This window comes from Arachis ipaensis, chromosome B03 (assembly GCF_000816755.2).
Source record: "Arachis ipaensis cultivar K30076 chromosome B03, Araip1.1, whole genome shotgun sequence".
In the NCBI taxonomy this organism is placed as follows: Eukaryota; Viridiplantae; Streptophyta; class Magnoliopsida; order Fabales; family Fabaceae; genus Arachis; species Arachis ipaensis.
The window spans coordinates 10,949,747-10,961,268 of record NC_029787.2 but is presented as its reverse complement, the minus strand read 5'-3'; the positions used below and the strand labels follow the sequence as shown (position 1 = coordinate 10,961,268).

The following is an 11,522-nucleotide window of genomic DNA, read 5'->3' as shown; positions in this document are numbered from 1 at the left end:
ACTTATTTAAAATGAAAGTAATATGATTAAGTGTAATTTACTTAGATGTGATGAAAAAAATTAAATACTATGTATAGTAAAAAAATTGATATTATTGAAGGATAAAATTAAAATTTATTTTTATGTATTATTTTTGTCCCCAACATTTTCATCCTATTTAAGTCCCTAACGTTTCAAAATCGTCTCAATTTTGTCCCGCCGTCAATTCTGTTAACAGATCCCTAACGGCAGGACAACATTGAGTCAGTTTTGAAACGTTAGGGACTTAAATAGGACGATTGAAACGTTAGGGACAACTTTGGAATTTACCCCAAACATTTGGGACAAAAACGATACTTTACTCAGTATTAATAATAAAGGAGTATTAACATTATTATTTTTATATCAAAACTTACTTATTAACGTTCTATTCTTTAAACTTTTAGGAATTATATTCCAACTTTAAGCTTTTAAATATTTTACTTTTTAACCCAACATTTTATAAAATTACTAATTTTAATTTCATATTTAGCAAAGTTACTAATTAGTTTCATATCTCTAAAAATAACCCTGAACTCTTACAAAATATGCGGTTTACTCCAAAACTTTTACTTTGTACTCAAAATACCCCCAAAGCCTATATAATTACTATCTTTTAACCCCGATCTTTTATCAAACTACATTTTCATATTCAAAAATAATATTTGTGCTAGTGAGAAATACTCTTTCAAAACTAAAATCTTTTCTTGTGATCTTTCAAAATATATACTTGATTTTAAATCCGTTTTTCGAGCTCTTCAGTTACCGATTTTTCACAACTTTTAATTTAATCTCTCGATCATCAAATCTCGTCAATTTCTTCAAAATAACACATCACAATAGTCTCAAAATTATTAAAACAACTACAGCTGAGCTGTTCCTCATAGCCAAACCAACAAATCACAAGCAACAACAATAATTCAACATAAACTCATTCAAACTCAAACAATAATCAACCAAATAAACATTCACATTTAATTATTATAAAATTACCAAAATCCTACTTCCGTACAAAAACAAAATCAATGAAAACTTTGAAAAATCTTTCTGACCGAACTGTCGAAGAGAAAAACGTCAGTAATTATTTGTATCTCCTAAAATTTCAATTAGGTGAACTCAAAAGGAAGAGGAGCTATATCACTATTAATTTTTATCGGACAAAAGCAATGTCAATATATAGAGAAGAAGGATACAAACACTTTTATCGAATTAAATTTTTTATTGGAATTACGAATTACAAGAAATCGAAGTCAAAAGCTCAGAGGTTTTTACGGTTTCTCTCTTCTTTCTCACTACTAGAAAAATAGTTATTACAGATGGATATTTCTGACGAATTTTATCCCACGGAAATACAGACGGAATTTCAGAGAGATTTTTTGTCGAAAAACAAAAAAAAATGAATTAGCATAAATTACAGACAGAAAAAAAAATCCGTCGATACTTCTGTCGAAAAAATTAATTTTTTCCCATAAGAAATGGTTACAGACGAAAAATCCGTCTGTAATTAAATAGGCAAAAACGCTGCGTTTTATTAAATTATTACAGACAGAAAAATCTGTCTGTAATTTAAAATTTTCCGTCAGAAAATTTTAATTTAAACCTAAATTCACCCCCTCTTTATCAAACCCCTTTCACACACACACACACACACAATCACAGAACAAACCAATTGTTCCTCTCTCCTTCAACGAGCTTCTCCGTCACACGAGCTGCTTCTTCTTCTTTCCTCACTCACAGCGCCACCGCCGCCACCCTAACCACCGCAGCTACCTTGTTCAGTAGAACACAGCCCCTGTCTCTCTCGTTCTTTCTCGTTCGCAGAACAAATCAAGCTCAAGCTCCTGTTCTCTTCGTCTCAGGTGAGCTCCAGCACGCCGGCGCCACCTGTAGCAGCGTCTGTCCCCACCACCGCCGCGCCTCTCTCTCTCCTTTTATCCCCACTCAATTCTGGCTCGCATATCTTCTCAGCGCCGCAGCCATCATCTCCTCCAGTCAATGCTTCCAGGTTTTAGTTTCAAAATTCTTTTAATTTCTGTTAAGTTCAATTAATTTTGTTTAGTTAGTTTGATTTTAGTAATTAATTTAGTTAGATTTGTTTTCTGATTAGTGGATTTTTAGGTTTTGATTAGATTAGGTTTAGTTAGATTTGTTTTTTTCTGATTTTAGTAATTATTTTTATTTAAAATTTGTTGTTGAAACTTTTTTCCTCATGGTTTTTCAATTTTTGGTGTTTCCTTTCACTGCATTATCTTTTTTCTTTTGCTGCTGCTTCTTGCTGTAGTGTGATAGTGATCCTTCTACTTGGAGCTACATCAATGATCATGTTCATTTTCATATAGGACAGTAAGTTTGACTTGCTTCAGTAATAGCATATTCTGGTTGTTTAATAATGTAGAACATATGCATCTAAATTCTTTAAACTTTCTTACTTTTCATTGTTATAGGTGGTATGCTTCACTTGGGATATATGATGTGGCTGTCAAGCATATGATGGAAATCTTGGCCTGCAGTCACCAGTCCAAGGCAACACAGGAATTATTCCTTAGTGACTTTCTTCAAACTGTGAAGGTGATAGTGACTTTATTTTCTTTTCAGATCTCATGCTTAGAACCTGATTGTTAAAATAATGAACTGCCAATAGTTTGATTTAATGTAATTCCTGAAGTAGTGTGCTTTGTAGAACAGGTTGGGGATGTAGGACACATTCTTGATTTGATGGCTGTGGTTTTAGAGAATATTTCTATTTCTACCCTCCTAGCCAGAACAACAATTTCTGCTGTCTATCAAACCGCAAAATTAATCAGTTATGTCCCTAATGTGTCATATCAGAAGAAGGCAAGCATTCCTACATAGACTGGAAATAACATTTCTACCTATTCAGCTTTATTCATTTATCTAAAGACATAGGGTGTTTTTCTGGACTTATTCCAAGCTTTCCCTGATGCCTTGTTCTATCAATTGCTTGTGGCCATGGCTCATCCGGATGTGAAACTCAAATTGGAGCACATAATGTCTTCTCTATGGTGCTTATGCCTTCAATGGTTTCTCCTTAGTTGGACCAGAAAACAAAGATGGCTATGAAGGTACAGAGTAATAGCTTCCACATTCAGCATGATAGTTTCTCTGAAGTAGAACACTTAAATGGAAAACTGCTAGAAGGAAACACGGTTGCAAGAGTTACTGGGGATAAAAATGATGTTCATCCATATCGTGGTTATAGCTTTACTCGTGCACTAACTGATGGAAAAGAGGTATGACATTTTCTACTTATCGGTATTAATTGTATTATCTTAATAGTGCCATAGTGGGAGCATATGATATGATGGAGTTCGTGTCGATCATATTTAAATTTTATTGATTCCTCTTGGATTCAATTTTATAACATACATCTATCAGTTGGTTTGGTCATTTATTTTTTATTGTCCAACAATGGAGACCCTTGGTTGTTCCTAACCATGGGGTTATTCTTTTCAGGATTTAGGTTCTCTTAGATTGAGCAGTCACCAAGTGAGTCTGTTGCTTTCTTCCATCTGGGTTCAAGCAACCTCTGTAGAAAATAGCCCTGCAAATTTTGAGGCAATGGCACACACTTTTAGCATCTCTTTATTGTTTACTCGTTCTAAGGTGAGATTGATGTATATCAAGTGTCATGATTGGTTTTAAATATCTGTGATCTGTGAAAACAATAAAACAATGACTTTGCCATTTTGTTCATCATTCATATATTGTCTAAATTTTGAATTATATGTTTTCTAGTAGCTGGGTTGCTTTTTTTTTTTAATTTATTTTGCAGATATATTGGTTACCATAAAGCCTCCAAGTTCCAATTTATTATGGACTTGATGGACTTGATGGAACTGGATTTTTTAATCATTTCTGCCATGCTCTGCTTTTGATCAAGATAGGTTCTGATTTTGAGTGAAAATTTTTGGATTTTGAGCTCGGCAGTGGCACATGGTTGGGCTCCACCAGAGATGGAAGGGTGGCTTTCCTCACCAATTTCAGGGAACTTGAAAACCTTTCGGAACCCAAGACCAGGGGAGACTTTCCCCTCCGATTCCTTCAGGTCACACACTCCATCTATTTGTTACTTTGTTTCTTAAGATCTTGTTACTTTGCAAATTCATGTGACTATTTTCAAAAATTGATATATATACAAAAATTGATACTAACTCTTTATACAATAAATTTAAGTCACATTATTTTCTCTAATGATGTCATGTCACAATTCTAAATCACATATAATTCAATCACATATCTTTTGTTATTTTAGTTAAGGAGGAGGAATTGCAGCTTCTATGAAACAATTCCCTGTTGTGAGGGATCATTGTGTAATCAGTTAAAGCTATAGCTTAGAGCATGATATGTTTCATTCACAAAAGAAATTGTTGATAACAATTAAAACCTCCTTGTCTTTTTATTGTTCCTTTGCTGCTTTTTATAACTCGAGTTTTTGTGCAGGGATGTGAGAGGGAGGTTGCTGAGGCTGGGAAGCAATCCGATGAGTTCTTGCAGGAGTGTCTCCTGTAATTATCGTGGGCTCTTGTTCACTCAAAATGATCGCAAGATGTACAACGTGGGATAGCAATGCTTGAAGGTGGCTCCAAATTTTCCTACCTTTTGAGTTAAGTTTTCTTCTCTCTAACATTCTTCTCTCCAAATTTTGTTGCTTTATTCTAATTATTTGAATGTGTTCTTGTTTGACAGTTGACTGAACAAAAATTGATGAGAAGGAAGGTACAAGCTTTTCTTGTTTGAGGTTACTTGCTTGTTAGAGTTACTTGCTTGTTTGAGGTTACTTGCTAAGATTAAAACCTCACTATCTTTCACTTAAAATTTCTGAAGGTTTTGATAAATTTTACCACCAATAGAAGCAATTTCAATTTCCCTGTTAATTGTGTTGTTATTGTTGTTGGAGGAACATGCTTGAGAGATTGTCTCGCTTCAGTATTGTTATGCTTGCCATGTGTTTGATGAATTTTCTGAGAGAGATGGAAAAGAGCGGAACTTGTTTTCTGTGCTTCCTTTTCCCAATTCACAAGATTTAGGTACTTTTCCTCTTGGATTGCTTATGAAATTGGGTGTAAGTTTTCTCATGTTTTGCATTTGTGATTGGTAGAATTTTTCCTAGCTTGAAGTTGTTAGTTATTATTAAACCATGTAAAACCATCAAAGGTTGGATCATACCATGCCTCTTCTTTAAACTTTGTAGGTTGGATCATACCATGCCTCTTCTTTACTGGTGGCATCCAGACCTCCAACTCCTGGAGTTCTGAGGAATTGGTTTGGAAGGTCTTACAAGTGTCTTGGCTGGTCTCTGGGGAACTGGAACTGGGTCGACAACTATAACTGAAAATGTCCACACAATTGCTGTGACTAAAATGGGAAGCCGCAGGGCAGTTCAACTGGGAGCTTGCTTTTTAATAGTGTTGTCTCTTGTGGGTAAGTCTTTTATCATTTTGTTCTTGGATCTAACCTTCACGAAATGTACATTAAGCCATCTTAGAGGCTATTGGTTCTGCATATAAATAGCCTTTTCAGAATAATGTTCTTTGAGAAGCTAATCTTCGAGACTGTAACTATATATATTTTACTCAGGAAAGCAGTTTGTTTTAGTTTGAAATATTCAATGTATCATGTTTGAAATGATGTGCATATAAATATATAATAGTTTTTTTTTTGTTCTGTCACTTGTAGAACTTCTTTTCATGCAATCTGTGTTTACCTATGCTTATGCTATACAACAGGTAAGGTTGGAGGTTTCATTGCTTCACACTCTAAATTATAGTAACTAGATCTCTTTCTCTGTATGTTTCCTTCACTTTTCCAGTTTAGGAAAGACCCATCCTTACAGTTGCATCATTACAACTAGTTCTCCTGGAATTTGGTGAATCTCGTGAAACGTTGACAAAATGTTATGCCACTAAATGAATGCTACATTTATTTGGTTTTGTTCATATGCATGGTTGTTCTGTTAGCATGGTTTTGATGATAAGCTTGATAGAGATTGTATTTTAGTATTTTACTCTCTCTGTGATCTTTTGGTTTATTTGCTCTCATTCCCTAAGAATTGGATCTCACTCAATCTGACAAATAACTTGTATGCATGTTTGTTTTTATGCATTATGTGCATGACCATGATTGAAGAGCATGCAAGCATGCAAGCATCTCTCTTAAATGTGAGTGTTCCTGTAGAACAAATTAAATGTGCTTCAAGAGCATGCAAGTAACTCTCTCTCTTGCAGTTCTGTTTTAAAGTTGTGTTTTTGTTATCCTCCTTCACTTTTTTTAATCCTATAAAACATTGCTAGGCTTCTGAAATCTGTCCACGTCCTATTTTTTGACACCAGGGAACTGCATATGCTCAGTCCAATGCAAACAAATCAAAGAAGAAGAACTAGATGAACAAATACTTTCAAGTTTCAGCCACATAAGAGTCTACCATGGAGTGAAGAATCATGTAACTCAGATTAGATTGGAGAGTTTAAACTTTAAAGAGAGCATGAGGAAATAGTTTTATAATTTAGGCTGAAAGTCCTGCCCTTCTCTGTTGTAGTTTAAAAGAAATTTTGGGGTATTTTTTTATCGAGATAGTGAGATATTGAATAATGGTGTTGAAAAATAACATCCAATTTTATAGGTATCATGTAATGAATATTATGTTTATCTATGTGATTTTTGGCTTTCTTTTTTTCAATTTACAGTGTGTTTGATGGAGTAAATTTAAAAAACAAATCTAAAGTATTTATTTTGCAATAGAAAAATTTTAAAAAAAATTCTATTTTACCTTACCGACGGATTTACAGACGGATTTTCTGTCTGTAATCAAAATGTGAGATGATTTTCCAAAGTTCAAATTACAGACGGAAAATTCGTCTGAAAATCCGTCTATAATTACAGACGGAAAATCCGTCTATAATTATAGACGAAAAATCCTCTGTAATTACAGACGAAAAATCCGTCGGATAGTTCGTCGCCTTTGGGAAATGGATGGAGAATTTACAGAGAAAAAATCCGTCGGTAATTTTCCGATGGAAAAAAATCCGTCGGTAAATAATTTTCGACGGAGCTTTTACAGAGGGACAAAATCTATCGATAATTTTGTCTGTAACCAAAAATCCGTCTGTAATAAAGACTAAATCTATCTGTAAATCTGTCTGTATTAATCTATTTTCTAGTTGTGTCTCTGGTTCTTTCTTTCTTGCCTTAGCCAAAATGAAGCATGCAAGGCTGAGGTACTAATCATCATGATTTAGGGAAAAANAACAATTTAATTTTTAAAAATTCAGAGTGTTAGATAACAAATCATTAATGTACTTAGCTTGTGAGATATGAAGATCACCCTCCATTAGATAGAAAATTAAATTCTAATCTCAGAAAATGATGTAAAGTTCCCAAATCCTCTAAACAGAATAAGAAATTCAATTGATGGATAAAAGTTTGTATTTCATCATTATTGTCTCCTGTAATTACTATATCATCTACATAAGCTAATAAAGATATAGCAGAATGAGCAGTAAATCTAACAAATATAATAAGGATGAATCTGATTTAGTGTTATGAAAATTAAAATTGTGGAGTAGTGTGTAATTTATTAAATCAAGCACGAGGTGTTTATTTTAAGTCATAGATGGCCTTGTCTAATTTACATACAAGAGAAGAATCTGAAAAAATAAAACCTGTGGTTATGACATATAAACATTTTCAAGCAAGTTTTCATTAAAAAATGCATTATTGAAATCAAACTGACGCAAAATCTATCCTTTAAAAATTGCAATAGAAAATATAACTCAAATAGTAGTAGGGTGAATGATTCACTCCCTCAATTTGGTGGTATCCCTTTGCTACCAAACGACCTTTATACTTTTTGAAAGGGGTTGTTGAGTTAAGAAATTAACTAAATTAATTAGTGATGACAAACATTATTTTTGAGCAAAATAAATAATTAGTGTTGATTAATTATATTTACTTATTAACTAATTGTTTATTGTTGCAGGCCAAATGTTAATAGCCCAAATGGAATAAAAAGCAATCAGCAAAGAGTATTTGGCTGAAAGCAAAATAAAGAGCTCAAGCAAAAAGCAAAGAAAGAAGCCAAAGAAATTAAATCGGGCCAAGCATACCAATACCTGATCTAAGCCCGAATTGATTTCAATTCCCTCCATCTTGCTCCAACCAAAGCAACGTTCCTCTCCTCTCTAATCAAGTCACATCAAGACTTCAGAAAAGTAAGAAAGAGAAAGAGAAAAAGCTTCCTCCATAAGCTAGTAACCAAAGAAGCAAGAAAGAGAAAATCTAAGCTTGAAGCACAGAAGCTAAAGCAGAAAATCTAATCCAAATCAAGCTTAGGTTAAAGGTAATCCATCTCATCTTGCATGCATCAGATCTTCATCCCTTCTTCCCAACTCTCTGCTCTATTCGAAAATAGCATTCAAGGGAAAGTTGATCTCTGTTCTTCACTGCTACAAATTCACTGTCACAAGAGATTATTGGGGACCAAGTTGCATCTCTATGGTTCAGATTTGGTTGACCATTGGAAGAAAATTTCGGTTACTCTTATATGGCTTTCGGTCAAGTTGAAGAAGTCAGAAGCAAAGTTTCCATTGTGAGGTTTAATGGGAAAAAGTGAGACAGTGGGTTGGTGAAGCTCAAGGCTAAAGGTGTTGACCTTGGAAGAAGAACCAAGCAACATGCAAGGAGATAAAAGAAGCTAGCTGTTCATTCAGAAAGCAAGGAGAGAAAACCAGTGAGTAGAGGTTTTGTTCTGAGAGATAGCACTTTGAAGAAGTTCATCTAACTGGACAGTGCTTCCTAATCAAAGGTGCATTCCGCCAGTATGAAGAACTAAATCAGAGGCTTGCTAATCTGGTTTTTCGCATAGCACAAAGGCTGTTGATGAAGTCAATCTCCTTCATGTTTTACAGATTGTAATTTACTTTTCAATGTTTATCTTTCTATAATTTCTTGAGTGAAAAGGCATTGTGAGAAAACTCAAGTAAAAGCCATGAGTGGAAAAAGGCTGAGTGAAACACTTGAGAAAAAAGCCTAGAGTTATTTTCTGATTTCTTTAGGTGTGTTTATGTCTTGCATCTTGTACCTGGGAGGTATCCCTTTCTTAGTTGGGTTAGTACTAAGAGTGAATAGTTAGGTATTAGCATAGCCAATGTCAAGTTAGGTTAGAACTTGAGTGTGAAAGAATTGGGTCAATCCTGTGTTATTGGTGTATGTAATATTGTTAACTATAGTGAAATTCTTCCATAGTTGTGGAGGAGACTGGATGTAGGTTGCATAGCACAAGGCAACCGAACCAGGATACATGCTGGTGTTAGCTTTTCTTTCTCTGCTGTGTTCTGTTTTCTGATATTCATGAGACAAAAATAAATTGTCTCATAAATTTCCGCTGCTGAGTTCAAACAGAATCAAAATTGCAAATTTGTTTTAAAAGGGTAATAACAGCAACGAAAAGGAAGGCATAGATTCAACCCCCCTTCTCTAAGCCTACCAATCTTGGTGAAAAAACTCCTCAGAAGCCTCACAAAAGAGTGGAAAAACACTGCCACTGTCCTAACCGAGAGTAACAACATAAGTCCCATAACCTATGATGAGCTGAGAGGAAAACTCCTTGCCTATGAAGCCACACACACAAACACAGACTCAAAGAAAAAGGGAATAGCCCTCAAGTCACAAATAGAACCAAAAGAGAGTGAGTCTAGTGATGGTATTTCAGATGACGAGCTTTTGTTTTTTGCTAGGAGATTTAGAAGGATGATGAAAAGCAAGGGCAAATACAAGGGTTCAAGTTCAAAGGAGCAAAAGATGGACTTGAGCAAGGTGACATGCCATCATTGCAAGGAGGCTGGACACTTCAAGTCAAACTGTCCAAAGCTCAAAAAGGAGGACAAAGGCAAGAGGGAAAGGAAGAGAGTACTCATGGCAGCTTGGGAGGATATTGAGAATGACTCAAATGAAGAAGAAGAATCAGAAGGAGATGACAAAGACTGCTTCATAGCTGGAAACAATAATCTTGATGAGGTAAACTATTATGATTTGACCATTGAGGATTTGCATGTTATTATTGATGATCTCACTTTAAACACATCAAAACTGCTTGATAAATACAATAAATGTAGATCTGAAAGAGATATATTAAGAGCTGAAAATGAATTTTTAAAAGAAAAAGTGAAGGAAACTGAATGTGCTTTGGACATCATTGAAGAAAACAGATTTCTAAAATCTGAACTTGAAAAATTAAAAGGAAAGCACATTGTGGATCCTTCACATGAGTTAATTGCTGAAAATAAAAAATTAAATGATATGATTAAAAGGCTGAATGGTGACTTAGCAAAATTTGCTCAAGGTTCTAGTAACTTGGACAAATTACTTGCAAGTCAAAGACCATTGTTTAAAAAATCTGGTTTAGGCTACATAGTCAAGGAAGATGCATTTTCTAATATTTCCTCTATAAAGTTTGTGGCTTCTTCATCAAATACCAAAACCATACCAAACAAATCTGGTATTGAAAATGCTCCAACACTTGAAGAAAAATTTGATGAAGTATACACAAGTGAAACTGGCCCTTCACCAAAAACTGAACCGAGTTCAAACCGGCCAGGTTTGGGTTATGTTTCGAAAAATGAGGCTGTTTTCAAGAAACCACCATTTTACAACAAAATCTCATATTCGAAAGGTAAAAATGTTAAAAAAAATTCTGGTGAAAATGCTTTTGCAAAGAGGAATAACTTTAATAAAAATCAGTTTGTTAAGAGAAATGCATCTCCTCCAAAAACCAGAAAATTTCAAAACTTTAATCATTTCAAGCAATATAACTCACATCAGTTTCAGCAACACGCACGAGAAAATCATTGTGTTAATTGTAAGAAATTTGGTCACTCATATGCACAATGCTTCATTGAAAAGAGAGTTGTAGGAAACAAAGTCTACAATGTTGTTTGCGATTTCAATGCACTTGGGCAACCAAGATGGATTAACTTCAAAGGATCCAAATTAATTTGGATACCTAAGGCTACTTGAAACTCATCATGCAGATTTGCTTAGCATCCAAGAGCAAAAAGGACATGTGGTACATGGATAGTGGATGTTCAAGGCACATGACTGGAAGGTCAACCTACTTCATCAAACTAAATAAGTATGATGGAGGTTTTGTGACCTTTGGAGATGATGGTAAAGGTAAAATCATTGCTGTTGGAAAAGTAGGTAATGAGCAATCTACTTTCATTGATGATGTACTTTTGGTATGTGATTTAAAGCACAATCTTTTGAGCATAAGTCAGCTGTGTGATTTAGGATATTTAGTTGTTTTCAAAAAGCTTGAATGATGTGTTGTTAATGAAAAGACAAATGAAGTGATGTTTGTTGCCAAGCGATTCAATAATATGTATGGACTAACAAACAAATAAACCAAAGGAAGACATCTCTACTAAAAGACCACTTGAGTTGCTACACATTGATTTATTTGGTCCAACAAGAACTCAAAGAACTCAAAG

General features: G+C 34.4%; 1 protein-coding gene across 1 annotated transcript; it reads left to right on the top strand.

Annotated features, from left to right (window-relative positions):
• LOC107629560 lies at positions 1,044–6,712 on the top strand. The gene is made up of 13 exons (XM_021117156.1): positions 1,044–1,095; positions 1,602–2,023; positions 2,300–2,361; positions 2,463–2,586; positions 2,704–2,853; positions 3,072–3,269; positions 3,493–3,642; positions 3,924–4,084; positions 4,480–4,642; positions 4,726–5,066; positions 5,231–5,460; positions 5,716–6,197; positions 6,369–6,712. The coding sequence occupies exons 1-9, from the start codon at positions 1,044–1,046 to the stop codon at positions 4,601–4,603; spliced, it is 1,443 nt and encodes a 480-aa protein (XP_020972815.1). The 3' UTR covers positions 4,604–4,642; positions 4,726–5,066; positions 5,231–5,460; positions 5,716–6,197; positions 6,369–6,712.

Bases quoted from the DNA above. Each gene is read 5' to 3' on its own strand.
- LOC107629560 (XM_021117156.1), top strand. From the start codon at position 1,044: ATGAAAACTTTGAAAAATCTTTCTGACCGAACTGTCGAAGAGAAAAAC. The intron at 3,643-3,923 runs GTGAGATTGATG...TGATCAAGATAG, and splicing joins TATTGTTTACTCGTTCTAAG to GTTCTGATTTTGAGTGAAAA. The intron at 4,085-4,479 runs GTCACACACTCC...GTTTTTGTGCAG, and splicing joins TTCCCCTCCGATTCCTTCAG to GGATGTGAGAGGGAGGTTGC.